Source organism: Natrix helvetica, assembly GCF_964273705.1.
Source record: "Natrix helvetica genome assembly, chromosome: 6".
NCBI lineage: Eukaryota > Metazoa > Chordata > Lepidosauria > Squamata > Natricidae > Natrix > Natrix helvetica.
The window spans coordinates 66,228,976-66,247,085 of NC_138553.1; the positions used below are offsets into that span (position 1 = coordinate 66,228,976).

The following is an 18,110-nucleotide window of genomic DNA, read 5'->3' on the forward strand; positions in this document are numbered from 1 at the left end:
GAATGTGATTTATGACACATCCTGGGGGGAGGGGGAAAAACAAGATCATACTTGGGCCATAAATTACGTGGGGTCAGAACCGGCTTCACTTGGGTACATGCCAACATGTTGCCCTTGATAAATAACTGGATTTCTTTTGAAGCTTGGCTTGAGGCTCATAATTTAATTAGGGCATCCATCAGAACCCTGACAGCAAGCCAGCTCTGACCCCACGTAATTTATGACCCAAATATGAACCTGTTTTCCCCCTCCCCCACAGTGTATCATAAATCACATTCTCCAATGGAGCACTTTCGCTGGCTGTAGCGATCACGTCTCTCTAGCTGTTGCAGGTAACTTGGGAGACAGCTTTGAGAAAGATATGCATAAAATGTGCTTCTGGTTGTGGCTGCCGTGCTGCTCCGTCCGTTTTCCCTTCCCTCCCCTTGCCTATGGCAACTTGAGAGCAGGCCAGGGATGCTTTGCTTGTTGACAGGATCATTGTAACAGATGTCCTCACTTTCTGAAGCCCATTTCTTCCAGAGTTGCTTTCCTCTCTTTCTCTTTATCCAGCTCTCTTCATTTTGAATTATTCAATATTGATTTTGACTATACCAGACTATATATTTTGACTACATAAACTAGATTTCTGTATCGTTAGTCCCTTTGCATGACTGCTAGCAGAAAGGGAGAATGTCCATGGATTCAATATAAATAGTAATAGCTACCTGTCTATTTTATAAAGCTATCCTAAGAGGACATCCAAGAGAATGGGTGCAAGATCGCAAGACAGCATCTAATAGCCGGAGAATAGAGAATTATTTGCTTCATCAGCTTTCCTTTATTTGCACGATTGTCTGTTTAAATGTAGACTTTTCCTATTTTTGTCAGCTGTTGTTCTGCATAAATTATTGATGTGCCAAATATACCATATTTCACAGAAAGTTTTAAAAAAACTTATTTTAATCTGAATGGTATCTGTTATTATTTTTTTCGGAAAAAATACACTATATTGCCAAAAGTATTCGCTCACCCATCCACATAATCAGAATCAGTTGTGAGCAAAGACTTTTGGCAATATAGTGTATCTATCTTCCTAACAGCTATATCTGTTTTGAAAAGAATTTGAAGACAGAGTGTGCCTGGAACATTTACATTACTAAGGGGTACAGGCAGAAAGCAATTCTGTAACTAAAAGGAAATCCAGATGTCAGCAAAATCTGCTGACATAGATATCTTCAAGATTTTGTAATGTTTTTCAAGGGCAGACTCAGCATTTTCTACCCAGAAAGGATAGTCACTCTCATATCTATAGAAATAGAAGCAGCATAACAGAGGTAGGAAGCACTCCAATGTCCATAGAAAAATAGTTAACTGTAAAATAAATCTAAATATTTGATGCAGCGCCAAGAAAAGAAAAATCCTTATGATAGTGAACATTCAGGATTACCATGTCCTGGCTATAATATCCAGCTGTTCTCTGAGAAAACACCTATCCACTGATATTGATTTATTCTTTAATATGATTAGATGCTTACATTTTTCCCTTTAAAAGACATAAAAAGACATATTTGTTTTATTTAACATGAGAATATTTTGAATATCCCTATCATGAAAACAAGTTGCAAAAGTTTCCCTATTATGCCAATTATAGCAAGCAAAATCAGATTATTTGTTCATTCTTTTAACCAGCCATTATTGTGAGAGTATGCACTCACATTTGCAAACCGATAGGGAAGGTAAGTGAATATCAACCCTTATTATTTTATCTGTTGGCAAAAAAAAACCACATTCTTTCGTGTGGATGAAAACATTTCTTCAAAGTAGGAGAACAGGATTAGCATTAACTTAAATCTTCATATCTCAAGGTTCCAATTCTATTGTGGAATAAACCCCACTCACTTAGTACACCTTGCCTACAACATTCCTAGAATAATTTTAAACATTGCACATCACAGAATGAAAATCAAATGCCACTGACTTCATTAGATTATGCCATATCTAGCACACATTTAAAAGCTACTGACAATTGCTTGTGATATATTATTTCAAATATGTCAAAACTCCTGGCAATTAAAATTGATTAGAAAGAATAAAATATGTCGATTGAGCACAATTTTTGGGAATTACTGGACAAAACGTTCCATTCTATTATTCCTAAAGCTTCTCTAATTTGAAAATCTTATAGTTGCAAAAGCAGCAACTTTAGAAGTTAAAAGCAATTAATTCAATATATTTGCTATCAATAGTAATTCCAAGAACAAATATTAGAATATCTGTGAATTATATGGAACTTTGAAAACAATCCCAATGTTGGGGGGAAGAGGCTAATAACATTTAAAACAATATTAAAAGGAAAAATCAAGCCGATAATATCTCTCCATAATAGCTTAGGTTTATTAAAATGACAATAAATAAAGTTCAACTTCCAACATAAGAAAAAGTTATACAAGTAAAAGAAGATGCCAGGCAGCTTTTCATTGGCATCATGGGGGGCATAAATGTTTCCTTTAATCTTTTTAAAATATTATTAGTTCATCCCTCCCAATATACACATTTTTTCAAAGTTCCACATAATTCATATATAATTGTTCTTGAAATTACTATTGATAGGAATAGTAATTGACCGGGAACCATAACATTACTGGAAAATATTGAATGCATTTCATCCGCCATGCCTTCATGTTGATAATGTAACCAAAATCTGGCAAAAAGGGTAATCATTTGTAAATCATTGTTCTTTTGTTATTCTTATCATTGGCCTGTTACAATATAAACAGCACTGTATGAATCTCGTTTTCGCCAATCAAAAATCACTGTTTAAATGATATTTCCTAATTTGATATTTTTATTAAAACATCAGTTGGTTTGTCATTGAGCATTTGTAATGGAATATTGACATATAGAAGAACACATTCATGTATGTGCAATCCTTTCATGGTAATTGATGGACTGGTCCAACACTGGTCTGAAGGAATTAAGAATGTATTTTAGAATTAGTAGTCATTGAGGTGTGACTTTCAGGAAGGCTGTTCTATCTATAGTGAATGATTGAAAAATCTTATAGCATGCCAGTAAAGTGGAGAATTCCATCAGTCTTCCAAGAAAATGTATTGCTCTTTGGAACAGACTTCTAGGCTTTTTCTCTTCATCAAATGCAACTTCTGAGTTGAGTGATTCCTTCTAAGTACTAAATCAATAAATCAGTTTATACTGAAACATTTTAAATAAATGTAGAAGCCCCAAGAAACAAATACATTAAAAAAACCATCATTGCTTTTCTTTAAGTTAAGCCATATTTATGAAATAACACCACTAAACAAATGTGTAAACTTACACTTAGATGAAGTTGATTCGTCCAGTGGCCAATGATTTTATATTCTGCACTTCTGTTGATTATTTGATACTGGAAGATATCATAACGGCCAGGGGCATCTCCATTTTCATTGAAAATGACAGGTGTTCCAGCACTCCCTATGAAAGATAAGACAATTCTTATCTAATAATCTTAATTAATAGCTGGAATAAAATTATAACACTTCGGCCTCTAAAGGAAAAAAGCAAAAAAATCCAGAAAAATGTGTTATTCTTCTGAAAATGTATATTCAATCAATCACACTGCTAAATGAATCCTGTTATCATTAGGGATACTTGCCTGGAAGCAAGTATCAAATATTGACCAATGAGTATTAACTGATGGATGTAATCTTAACTGTTTTGTACTGTTTTAAAATTTATTGATTGTTGGACATCACAGAAAAACATACCAGGGGTTGTTTGGGCATACCAGGGGTTGTAACACAAACACATACTTATTTCCCTGGCTCAGCTGATAAAGGAGGAGAAGCCTGTGGCATAGTGGCTAAGACTCTTGCCTAGTGTGTAATACAGCCCAGGTTCAAATCCCAGTAAGGGTATGGCTAGCTGATGAGAGCTAAATAGCTCGAAATGGATCTATACTAGTCTCCCTTTATTTATTTATCAGCACACATACAACACACACACACACACACACACAAACATACACACACACACACACACACACACACACAAACATACATACATACATACATACATACATACATACATACATACATACATACATATATATATATATATATATATATATATATATATATATATATATATATGTTGTATTTGTACTGATATATATTTGTGTTACAACCCCTGGTATGGCCAAATATGGGAGGAAGCTCACTACTCCCTCTTTCTGTCTTTCGGCTCATTACAGAAAACCATCCAGGCAGAAAACCATATTTTTATTTTTAATGTTGCCTTTTTATATTTGTGTTGTATTTGTGCTGATAAATAAATAAAGGGAGACTAGTATAGATCTATTTCAAGCTATTTAGCTCTCATCAGCTAGCCATACCCTTACTGGGATTTGAACCTGGGCTGTATTAGGCAGGAGTCTTAGCCACTAAGCCACAGGCTCTCCTCCTTATCAGCTGAGCCAGGGAAATAGGTATGTCTATAGTGAAGGATACACTGTAGCCTAGTCATTAAATCATGTCATCTTTTTGTGGTCCCAGAATAGGAATAGTAAGAGATTATGTAATAAAGAGAAGGCTTGAACTGCAATGACATGCTCTTAGTAACTTTTCTAATTTATTGGAAAATAAATGTTGCTCCAGATATTCCATTTTCCAGTGCTTTGTTTTATGTTCCTTCCACCCGCATTCAACAGTCTGTCAGCCAGTCAGCTTTTTGTTCAACTCTTATTAGTCAATTTGAATATTTGTACTTCTCTCTTGCAAATCTCACTGTGACTATATAAGCAATATTACATTAAATTATATATCCCTTTATATCATATTCTGAATCTAGCATTCATATAAATAAAGATTGCAATTAAAATAATCACTTCATGAAGTAGAATGCAGTGATCTCTGAATTGTTTTTGTGATTCTCTTTACACGTAAATTTTGTTATATTTATAGCCTACATAAATCATTTAAAAGAAATGGTGTGGCAAAGAAAAAGAATTGGTACAGCCTGTGGATTACATGCAACATTATAATGTAGATTTGTAGATTTCCACCCACATGCTTGGAATTTCCCAAATGCTGGTTAGAGTCCTCTGCTCCAGGGAGTTCTCCAACTATGTTGAAACAAATTGGGATTGTACAAGGAATAAAGGAAGTAGATGAATCTTGACCATTACTGAATATCCAATTCATAACCAATTTTAATTGTTTATTTAGCCATTGCAGGAAAAAGAAAATACAAGTGAATTAATACATGCAATCTAAGTGCAGCTAGAACTCCTGGTGCCAAAATGCTCATTTTAATATAGAAAATGTGTCAATTCTTTAGACTACTATATAACTAATAGAAAATGAATTCTCTTCCAGGCTTGGTAGAATCATTTTTCCACAATCATAAAAATATGCAATATCCATTATCATTTTTCCTGTTGATTTCTAAACTACTGGTTGATTCATATCTATATAGAAAGCAGTAGAAAACCAGCGTCTCCTGAACAAAATTAATAACATACCTACATAATACATGTGATGTTTCCATTCTAAGCACCACATCTCCAATTAGACACTTACCCACATTGTTCTAAAAAGATACAATGATGTCCATTTACATCAAAAGGAATAGTGCCAATATATTCCTACATTTCCAAATGCACTTTAAAATGCAATTATATTTGTACAATGCTCTCACTCAGAGAATAAAAAAACTTGCGCATGATCAAGCCTTTCGGCTTTGTAAGCAAGCAATTCCTCATAAAAGAGGAATGTATTTCAAGCAGAATATAAAATAAAAATAGAGCAAATGAAGCCATATTGAGAGTAAGGTAAGGTGTATGCCTCACCTGTCATTATTACTAATTTGCATCATCAACGTTGAGTGTCAAGATAGGTTATGGATGGGAAGGTGGGTTTTTTTGTTTTTTTTTACTATTTTTTCCTTTTTAATTAGCAGTTAAATGAAGCCACAAGAGAGATGAAAAAAAAATTACACAGATGGGTAAAATAGAAAAGGAAGAACATCTATATCAACATACAGTCCTCAAAACCCCAAAAAGGTATATTTAAAAATGGAGAACAAAATCTGTTTGTCTCTACTATGTGTTCAAGTGGAAGAGATAAAATTAATTGAAATGAAAAGAAAGCTGATAAAATGATAAGAGCTTTTGTAAAAAGAATGCCAAAGCAAAAATTATCAACAATTAAGCAGAATGAAAGGATTCTAATTTGAGACTGTGTTGGTGATAGCACTGAACGCTCTACTCTATCCAATTCAGTGATAAATAAAGTTATTATCAATGTAAAATCTTCAAACAAAGCAGCATTTCAAACAATATAAAATCTAAAATAGAAAATCATTGTTCTCCAGCTATTCAAACAATCAGGAAAAAAATGCTTCAAAGAATTCAACTCTAAAATGTTATTTGCAACTATTGACTGTAACCGAATTTTCCATCACATCAAGAGAATTGCTGTCTGTTCTGAAGTGGAGAAAAAATAAAACTGATGACAATTCAATGGGTGTTGGGTTTGTGGTTGAGAAAACTTTGCTTCAAAATTAGGTTTAGCAGAAAGAAGAAAGAAAGAAAGAAAGAAAGAAAGAAAGAAAGAAAGAAAGAAAGAAAGAAAGAAAGAAAGAAGAAAGAAAGAAGAAAGAAAGAAAGAAAGAAAGAAAGAAAGAGGAAGGAAGGAAGGAAGGAAGGAAGGAAGGAAGGAAGGAGGAAAGAGGGAGAGAGAGACATAAAAGAAAAAAGTAAGGAGGGGAGGAAGGAGGGAGGGAGAAAAGAAGGAAGGAAGTGGGAGGGAGAGAAAAAGAGAGAGAGAGAAAGAAAGAAAGAAAGAAAGAAGGAAGGAAGGAAGGAAAGAAAGAAAGAAAGAAAGAAAGAAAGAAAGAAAGAAAGAAAGAAAGAAAGAGGACTTCTTACTTTCCATCATACGTATGTACAGGTACATTTAGCAACTACAATTAGGAACAGCAACTTGTTCATTAAACAAAGTGGTTGCTAAGTGAAACTATGACTACTTCACTTTGCTTCAAAATTAGGTTTAGCAGAAAGAAGAAAGAAAGAAAGAAAGAAAGAAAGAAAGAAAGAAAGAAAGAAAGAAAGAAAGAAGAAAGAAAGAAGAAAGAAAGAAAGAAGATCATGAATATGAGGATTGGTTGCAAAGTTACCTTTTCATCAAAATCATAATTGTGAATAGTCACTAAATGAGGTAGTCACTAAACTACCTATAAAAGACCATGGACAATAAAACTGTGCCAGATGTCCTCAGTGATTAAAGGAGCAATCTATCACCTAACACCTCCTTGGCCCAAGGCCCAAGCTTCTCCCTATCCCAACTTTTTTATTTATTATTCTCTTATTTATCACTTTCTCCCAAACACATAGAACAATTAGTCTTAACTAAACTTAACAGTCAGAAATCCTTCAACTACAAAATCCTTCAACTACAAAATCTGTTGTACAAATGAAGGCTTAGTAATTTGACCATCCAAGATCATCTTACCCCAAAAGATTAGTTGACAGATAAAAAGTTCTAAATGTTTAAAATTAAGTGAGAGAAGAAAGGCAAAGGTTGTGGAGCAGGAATATCACCTACATTTTATCCATAACTAATTTTGTATAATAAGAGTTTGTACTGCCCTGATTAGAAAAGTCAGCCAAATCAGGGGTGGGTTTCCTCAGGTACTACAGTGATGGAATTGTTTGGGTTTTTTTTTTGAAAAAAACTTTTATTGGTTTTATAAAATTTTAAGGAAAAGGGTAATAGATATGGGTACAAATTTTGACAGCTACATCGTGCAGGAAATGGTATTCCCCCCAAGTCTCATAACTTTTACAAAATGATAAACAAGATGTTACTGCTTAACTAGACTTTAATACCTTATTTTTACATTGTATCTTTCAATAATTTCAATCATTTACTTTGTATCTAACAAAAAGATTCATTATATCAGCAATTGCACTATTTTTCTAACTTACTTTTGTGATCTGAGTTTTCTCATTGTTGCCTCCTCCCCCCCCCCGCCTGCCAGCAAAGCCTCGGCCCCTCCCATATCTTGTGTACTGACTTCCTCTTTGTCTAGTAGAGCTTTGTTTTTTTCCATGAAGGCCTCCGCCTCCATAGTTGTATTAATTCTAACTCTGCTGCCCTCCCAGAAAATCAGCATACCTTCTGGCAAAAGCCACTGAAACTAAAATCCTTTAGCAAATATTTTTTTTTGCTAATAGTGCATATTTTTTCCTCTTATCTCTTACTTTCTTTAGGATTTGTTTCAGGATGGCTATCTCTCTATCCTTGTATTTTAATATTTGCCCCCTTTGTGCCCCCAGTGATGGAATTGTTTTAATTGTTTGCTGCCCAGCATCCCGCTTAAGATGGGCAGGGCATGTAAATGGGATAAATTAGCAAATTTGCTGAAGAGAAGAATTAGAACATTTTATTTGTCAGATAGAAGTTCCTTGGGATAAAACCGGTTTAAGTAAGGCTGATTACTAAATTTGGGATTGCAGGGAATCGAACAGTTTGGGTGATATGAATTCTCCTTTCCCAAGTTTAGACTGGTTGCCAATTTCAAACGAATCTTGTGGCATTTAGGTAAAAAAAAATATATAAAAATCCAAATGCTATAATTGTGCCAAATAATAATAAAAATAAGAAGAATTTCTTAACCTACTTAATTAATTGCTTAATTGTTGAGAAAAAGGCTTTTTATTTCCCACCCCCACTCACAAAAACAACAACTTTTGCTGACATTTTCTGGATAGTTGCAGTAGGATGTGAAATTGGTTGTGGGTTTTGTGTGCTGCAGGCGCAGGGGCAGTGCAATTAAAATTGTTTTGTGCATGGGCAGAACTGAAAAACGTGGCGGACCCAGGTTCCAGCAATGCAGCCCGCCAAACCACTGCCATTTAAACCGAACGGGTCTCAACCAGTAGGAATCCACCACTGAGCCCAATAAACATAAAATTAGGCAAAACAAGTGGGGGGGGGGAATTAAGTAGCAAGTTCAGAAGGACTGCAGAAAGAAACTCCTGGCAGTCATTCCAGGTTTTTGGGTTGTAGGATAAATCACATAAAACCTACTGTACCGTAAGTCTCTTAACTAGCTGGGGACTACCGTGTACTAATAGATACTGAATAATCAAATTGACATAAAAATTAACTGTAACCCAGGGAATGTAACCATTCTTTCCGATGACAAAATGTCTTGTGATTCTCACCCTCCTGAGACGACTGTCACTTTCTTGGCAATTGTTCTTACTTCACTAAGGAGATGTAGATGCTACTATTAAAAATTATTTCATTTTACAAGCTGATTGCATAGTTATTGTCCTGCTTAATCAAAGGTTACTTTGTAGAAACATTGCGTCTTTCCACTTTTCTTTAAATAGCACTCTTAACTTTAAATTATGTAAAAACTCAGAATAAAAGAACTCAAGGGAACCTGCCACTTCACTTGTTATAAAATTACCAATGCAATTTTACTGTCTCATTATCACCTAATTTCATTTCATAACATATCTAGAGCACATAGCTTCTAAATCATTACTGAAATGCAAAGATAATGGCAATTACATCGGCCTAATATGAAATACAGCCCTGGTTCGATTCCCAGTAAGGGTATGGCTAGCTGATGAGACCTAAAATAGGTTGAAATAGATCTATACTAGTCTCCCTTTATTTATTTATCAGCACAAATACAACACAAATATAAAAAGGCAACATTAAAAATAAAAATATGGTTTTCTGCCTGGATGGTTTTCTGTAATGAGCCGAAGGACAGAAAGGGGGAGTAGTGAGCTCCCTCCCATATTTGGGCATACCAGGGGTTGTAACACAAATACATAGATACATACATACATACATACATACATACATACATACATACATACATACACATACATACATGTGTGTGTGTGTGTGTGTGTGTTGTATTTGTGCTGATAAATGAATAAAGGGAGACTATTATAGATCTATTTCAAGCTATTTAGCTCTCATCAGCTAGCCATACCCTTACTGGGATTCGAACCTGGGCTGTATTACACACACACACACACACACACACACACACACACACACACACACACTGGAATTGTTGGTAATCTCTGAGTTTATTTCTTTGTTTGCAGAAGTTTTATTACCTGACTAGATGCATCTTCAGTCGTAGTGGGTTTGGGCTTGCCTCTTGTTTACATATAGCAGCCCACACCCATAATTCAATCCTTCCCGCACATGCACATATGGTCCCTCCTGCTGCCCCCCCCCCCCGTGCATCCACAGACAACCCCTCACCTCCTGAAGCCTGGGAGGGCAAAAATGGCCGCACCCAGTCCCCCGGTCCCCCGGAGGCCTTCTGGAAGCCCTCCGGGAGCTGGAAAAGGCCTGTTTCCGAACTTCTGGTAGGCCCAGAGGCTTTCTTGAAGTCTGGGGAGGGCGAAAATGGCCTTCCCCGGCCCTCCGAAGGCCCTTCAAAGGCCAAAAATCAGCTGGCCAGCACACACATGCCTGCTGCAGCTTACCTAAGGCTCGGCTCTTGTGCCCTCAGAGATGGCTCTGTGTGCCACCTGTGGCACGCGTGCCATAGGTTTGCCTATATTCACTATAGACCATATGGATGTGATCAGGACTGTGTTCATTAGGTCTATATATCTGAGCTGTAGAATTCTGGTTATCCCAGATCAATTTTTAAGTCTTTTCTGATGCCCAGCGGTTCGTTGAATTTGATCAATGAAGAATAAGACATATGCATAAGTGAATGGTTACATAGATGTCTCTGAAATGAGAAGAGACAATTGCAAAAGAGAGCATGTAAATACCTGACATGCTGTTACAATACATATACGTATATTATATTGTTTAGTATTATTAAACAACATTTGCCTATTCCAGGTACTTAGAAAGAAGTTCATAGGTGGACAAAATAAAGTACAAATATCTGGCTGATTATTCAACCAACCATAATAGTAATAATATCAACATGCAGGGCACAACAAAGATTTTTCTATAGAGCCAGGTTTAACATCTTATATTTAGCAGTTTTATATAGGAAATGTAATAAACTCTATAGCTTGATGGACCTGGTTCTTGGGTTGAATCCATCCTTCATGTTTTGTTCCATTATTTTTTATACAAGGACATCCAAGAAGCTTATTTTTCCCTTGTCATATGATCTCTTAATTGACTGTTAGTGTTCCACACTGGGGATTTTTCCACACTGGAGATTGGACAACCATTTGTCTGAAATGGAATAGGGCAGTGATGGAAAACCTTTTATGGCTCGTGTGCCAAAAGCGGGCAGAGCGCAGGGGAGTCATGCGTGGGCATGCCACACCCATAATGCAATGCGCAACCCCTCCAGCACACATGATAGGTGCTCCCCCCATTTTTGCATGCTTTTTTTCATCCTTCCCAGACTCCAGAGGCTTTAGAGAAGCCTAGGGAGAGCAAAAACAGCCTCCCCCATCCCCAGGAGGCCTTCTGGAGAATTCAGGACCTTCCCTGAAGCCTTTGGAGCACAAAAAACCAGCCCTACGGGCAAACCAGAAGTTCTGGAACGGAATTCCGGTTTGCTTGTAGGATTGGTTTTTGTCCTCCGGAGCCTTCAGGCTCCTTCAGGAGTCTTCCGTGAAAGCTCCGGAGGACGATAAAAGGATCCTATGAGCAAACCGGAAGTCCGTTCCTGAACTTCTGGTTTGTCCGTAGGGCCTGTTTTTTGTGCTCCGGAGGCTTCAGGAAAACTCCTGAAGCCTCCAGAGGGCCTCCAGGGGGGTGGGGGAGGATGTTTTCGCCCTCCCCAGGCTCCTATAAAGCCTCTGGAAAATGGCCTCAAAAAAAGGCTAGAGTCAGCTGGCAGGCGCATGCATGCGTGCTTGCCAGCTGACAGGGCAATGCCTCATGTGCCCTGACAGATATAGGGTTTCCTACTTCACATGAAATAGGAGTTGGACTTGAAGACCTCCAATGTCCATTCTAATTTTGTATTCTGTTATTCCATTAATTTGCCTCTCTCAGATAAGATATCCTTTGTTATATGTAATATTGCCAAGCATTACAGGGCTGTGGTAAAACAACTGACTTCAAGTTCCTTTGAATAAAATTTTCATATGAGCCTCTTCAGGTAAAATTTTCAGTATTGGTATTTAAATGTTACTTAAATGTTTGTTGTTTCTATCTTTGATCAAATAAAATTGGCTTGAAGCTGTAAATCATAACCCAGCTATAGACTGCATCTTATTAGTAATTTCTAAGTCAAAATGTAATCATATAATCACCAAATTATAATAGTATAATTATATTTATATGACGATTTGTAATAATCAGGGTTCAATTGTTATGTAATTACTTAAAATTATTTTGTGGTTAAATCATCTCTTCAAAAAAATCTCAGATTAAAATTAACACAAAGACATGATTGGCAATTGCAATGAGTTTGAGGTCAAGGAATAATGTTAAAAAAATGAGCATCTTTTCAAGATTGAGATATTAGAGGTATTCTTGGGTACATTGCTTAAATTTGTTTCAAGCAAAATTTCTTTATGTAATTGATGGCTATCATAAAACGATGGGGTTTTAACATTTCCAATTTTCTGTCTTTATTACTATGCTTTAATTTAATTCTATATGGAATACAGTTATAAATTAATAAAACCATTATGTTCTACTTTTAGCCATAGCTTTACTGTATTTCCTGTGTTAAAAGACAAATATACAATTGGAAGATACTGCTATGGAAATACAATTTCAACCTTATTCACAGATAAACTCACATTCTAGGATAAGAGTTTGAAAAATAATAGGATTTGTTTGTTTGCTTTATAATGAATGAGAAATAAATTAATACTCTACTTTTCTAATAATTTGTTACAGCAAGAACTTGCATTCCATGGAATTGTGAAATGGCAATATAGTTTTAAAAATTCCTGGTTTTATAATTCAACCCAGATTGCATTATTAGCATCTAAAAGTCCTGATTTATTACTAAAAATGGATATGTTTTGGAGGACTCTAAGTATATAATACCTTTATAAATAATTAAGGAATATATTGCTATCGTGGAAATTATTTGCAAGGATCTTCAAATAAATTCAAATAAAGCCACCTGACATGTGCAATCCTGAATTCTCAGTGTCTGTTTTCTGCTGATAAACTGGCAGTTTAAATATTAACAATATTATTTCAAGTGAGTTAATTACATAATTATTAGTTTTAATGATGTATAATGAGTTTTAAATATAATATAATGCATCATCAGTTTGCCTTTTTCTCTCTGATGCTATTTGTTATTTCCCTTGTCCCATTCGTTTTCTATTTGCCTCTTTCCTTTTTTGTCAGAATTTCTTGCAGCAATCAAATCCAAAAAGCACAAAAAGGTAACTGATGCAGCAAGATTCATTAACTTCTCTTTATACACATAATAACACATGAGACATATGTACAATACAAAGAATGGTTCTTCCAAGGTAGTAAAGAGGAGAGAGATTGGCTTTAGTTCCGGCAGCAGACTAGGTTTGGGCTTTTGCACAGACTCAGAGCTACTCAGAGTACTAAGCCACGCCCAGACTCCTTGCTGTCTCCAGCAAATAATGTTTCAGTTTCCAAACAGTCAGAGGTGGGTTGCCAATTTTTCTACTACCGGTTTGGGCATGCTCCCGCACAGACTTGCATGACACTTCTGTGCATGCGCAGAAGCATCCAAGCGGGTAGGTGGAGCCTCCTGATGTCCCTACTACTGGTTCACCTGATCCGGGCTGAACTGGGAGCAACCCACCTCTGAAAACAGTCCCCATTGGCTGACCTGTTGCCATGTCTATTCCAGTCTACAAACATACTGACATTTTTTATATGAAAAGAATAAAATGAATGACTCACTTTACAGAAAGGACAGAATCTCTGGAAAAAAAATAGGAAAAGGGAGGTGTGTTGGATATATTTGCCACCTTGAGTTATTTGTAAAAAAATAATGCAGGCGGGATATAAATAAACAAATAGATAAAAATGAAATAAATCATCAAGTGAAATATCTGCTTTTAAGCTAACCTTTCACAATTTCAGAGAGTAATTTTCATGCCAAAATATCAAATGAGGCCTTGTTCAAGTAGGGTTTGTAGCCGAAATGCTTTGGCAATGAAATGCGTGCCTGTGGATATGTTTCCTATGGTTGGATGCATAGTCAGTTAGAAGTGTAGTCTGGATTAGTCATTCTTGTCCATCTATAGTGTCCTTCCTAATGAAACCTGCGATAGGAGGATGTTGTTGTTTGATGGTATTAAAGGAATTTCACAGAATGTAAGCCGCTTAAATTAAAGCTGGCTTTTGCAATTGACTGATGGTGATTCTATAAATGCTGATGGTGTTCAGATCGTCTTCCAGAGGTTCTGGAATTGTATCCAAGTCACCTATCACAATTGGTACTACCTTTGCTTTCTTTTGCCACAATCATTCTACTTTTATTTTCTGGTCTTTGTTCTTTCTGGTTTTCTATTATTGCTTTTTGTTGTGGTAGCATTGTTCCTTTCTAGTGATTTCAATAAATTTGTACCAAAAGGAATGACAGACCTTTAGCTGTTGCTGAACAGTCAGTACTGGCTAGAGATAAGTAAGTTTTCCCAAGTCTGTTTCGGACACAGAGAGTTTAATACATTAATCACATAAAATTAAAGTAAACTACTTATTTCTCAGAGCCTTTCCGCTCCTCCTGCCTTTCTCCTGTACTCTTCTGCTCCTGCATTTGACACAGGATGGTGGCAAAAAAACAGAAATGCTTGTACAACACTAGAAACATTTCGCATTGCTTTCAACCATGTCCTGCAACCTTGCAAAATAGGTGCTTTTATTTATATATCGTATTTGTATAGCCTTCCATCTTACATAAAAATAGAGTACAAATAAAATGTATTATTTATTTATTTTCCAGATGACTGCTTTATTTACAACCTAGCCGCCTATCCCTACTAAGGATCTTCAGTGTGCTTCATTTCCTTCTCACGTTTGCATTTTAATTTGAAGTTCTAAATAGATATCAGGCCTCCATACAGATTAGCTCTAGACAGAGCAGCATGTAATAATGTTGTACAGAACTTCGGAACCAAAGGTTGTGGAAACATTGCTTTGGCACATACAGGGGCATGAACATAGTACATATTTGCAAATACATCAGCCAATCATGGTTTGTTTGTTTTTTAATAGCAGGATGGTTTCTTGGGTAAAGGGATGATTTATTCATTGTAGAGGATGTAAAGAGGTACAAGCTAGATTCGTTACCTGAAGTCCAAAAAAAAAAAAGTATTTGCCTTCAAATCTTAAACTTTGCACATTTCTACTTTACTTTGCCAAGCATCCCTGCTTAAGTGGCCAAACTGTTCAGAAAGATAACAACCCAGATACAATTCCTCAAAGAGAAGCCCACTTTGCAAAATACTGCTCATGATTCCCATTCTTAAATGCTAAGTAAAGAATTTAACTTTTTCCACTCGGTCTTAGCTCTCTGTGTCTATAGGGGCACATCCATTCAGGTTTCTTGACAACAATGCAAGAATAGATTTTTTTAACATCTTAGTTTTAACTCTAGCCATAGAATTTCCGATGTGACCTGCCATTTTAAATAAGAGCAGATGTTGCTCTTGATGGGTCATGTTTCCATCCAGCATTTGGTCACCTGGTTTTAAGAAGATACATGGAATTCTTTGAAAAATAATGTTATGCCTTTTATTCTCTCTCTCTCTCACTCTTTCTCTCTGTCTCTGTCTCTCTCTCTCTGTCTCTGTCTCTCTGTCTCTGTCTCTCTCTCTCTCTCTCTGTGTCTCTCTCTCTCTCTCTCTCTCTCTCTCACACACACACACACACACCCACACACACACTACCTGAACTACCTGCATCCTTCTACACAATCACAATAGAGTAGTAGACAGGACTGCAATCTGAGTTGGTCACCAGGAGCAGGGAAGGAGTAAATGTCCAGTCCTGATGAATGACCCAGATTGGATCTTACAACATTATCCTGGGACATGTATATTTGCTTTCATTTGTAGTAGTAAACTAATATTATTCTTTAGTTTGCAACATTAGTTAACCATATTACATACTTTTTTTTTGAAGAAAAGCTCATTGTAACATTAATTACAAATAATCAGCAACAAGTTATATCTTTTTATATATATATATTTTAAAAATACTACTTTACACCCACATGTACACCCACAGCCACAAACAAGAGATATTTTTTCAATCATCTTGGAATCCTCTTGAAGAGCTTACTAAAAGCATTGAAGCTTTATGTTTCATCAACATTTACTGATATTTTGCTGAAGCAAGACCTATCATATCTTCTGGGATGTTGATTATTTGAAATATTTTTTTTAAAAAACCGATTGAAAGATTAAAGCATTACATTGTAATGAGATTAAGGACCATAACAGTCAGAAAAATACAACAAACCCAGCTTGCAGAAGCAATCTCGCTATGTCTGACTGCAGCTTCAATTCAGTTGTAAATAGAAATGTCTACATAAAATAACTGAAACTAGACTGTCGTAATACTTAGATGGATCCATTAGGAGAACTCTTGAATTTAATTGGGATTAAATATAAGATATTTATATGAAAAGGAAAAATGCCTCTTGAAGAAAGACCGGAATTATTTTTATCTGCAACTCCTACAGCTGCAATGCTAGACACTTAGCTATGGAAAGTCTCATTACCATGAACCTCCTCCCGATTATGGAGGATTTTACTCAATATTTATGATTAGTTTATTTGTTGACTGGAACACCATATGACAAGCAACCTAAAAGGTTTTGCTAAAGCAAATCAGATGCAAAATACCAAATGAATCTGTTCATCCTCAGTCTGTACTTTTAAACATAACTGGGAGATCCACGAGGTATAATATATATGGCTGCATTGCTTTGTCTCCTTTCATAGATTCTTTTGGTTTAAGAAACAATAACTAGTTACCTTGAAGTAAGATGGGAGACCTATAAATTTTATAAATAAATAAAATACATTGAAGGTTTTATAGCAAGTAAGTATAGAAAATGACATAGTCATGTAATATGAGAGAGCATCAGAAAATATACAGGAATGCTAAACTAACTCTGTGTGTGTGTGTGTGTGTGTGTGTGTGTGTGTGTGTGTGTGTTCCAGCATAACTCTGGAATGCCTTGAGCAATCTCAACCAATGTACTCAGATGACTTATTCTCTGGAAAAAAATACTGTGGGTTTAAGACACCCCTAATATCCCTCGGGGGGGGGGGGGAGGTGTTCTGTTAAGATACAGCTTGTTGTGTCTTAAAATGTCTTCTGCTGCACTGCTGTAAAATGGCTTCTACTGTACAGCACAATGGAATTGCCATGATAACAGCTTTACAGTGCTCCACAAGGGGGCTTCCTCTGGTAAGGGGGAAAATCCAACTTTAGAAATTACGTTTGGTCTGGACATTTCCCCCCTATAAATAAATAACCTGGGAAATGCCGGGTTATCATCTAGCATAACATAAAACAAAGAATAGAATAAGAGGAAGGAAGGAAGGAAGGAAGGAAGGAAGGAAGGAAGGAAGGAAGGAAGGAAGGAAGGAAGGAAGGAAGGAAACTTCTGTTAGTCACAATCCCAAGAAAGATGTCTATCGACAGATCTCTACAAAGCCAGCAAATATGCAGCACCCCTGGTTAGGTCTCCATCAAAATCCATTCCCTGGAGGTTGCTGGCTAGTTTATATTGTCTCTGAACCATAATTAAGCACAGCTGCTTTTTAATGGTCTCATCTCACTGGATTTTACTAATGACAAGGAAGACAAGCTACCTTACTTCTTCTTTCAGGAATGAGACCCTCAATATTCAAGATTGAGAATTCCTTCCAAGTGTTTTGTCCGCCTGGAGCCTGTGGAGCTGGCAGCAGAGTTGGACAGTGAGGAGGTAGGGGAGGAACATGGGCCAGTCCTGGAGTCCGGGGAAGGCTCAGACGAGGGCTGTGTGTTGGAGGCTGAGAGTGGCCAGGGACATCTGGGAGTTATGTGTTGCCTCCAGAGCCTCCAGAGTCGGATGTCAGCGAGGAAGAGGAACAGGAGAAGCCTGTTCCCAGTGCGTGCATGCACAGAGCTGCCAGAAGGCAAGAACAGTTAAGACAA

The 18,110-nt window shown here is 36.4% G+C and overlaps 1 protein-coding gene across 4 annotated transcripts in view; it reads right to left on the reverse strand.

Annotated features, from left to right (window-relative positions):
- The window catches only part of GRM8 (glutamate metabotropic receptor 8), a 540,632-nt gene that overhangs the window by 106,420 nt on the left and 416,102 nt on the right, over positions 1-18,110 (reverse strand). For all 4 annotated transcript variants that reach the window (XM_081957711.1, XM_081957713.1, XM_081957712.1 and 1 more), the window contains one exon: positions 3,317-3,453. In XM_081957711.1, the coding sequence (XP_081813837.1) occupies positions 3,317-3,453 (137 nt within the window). The remainder of the gene's footprint in view (positions 1-3,316; positions 3,454-18,110) is intronic.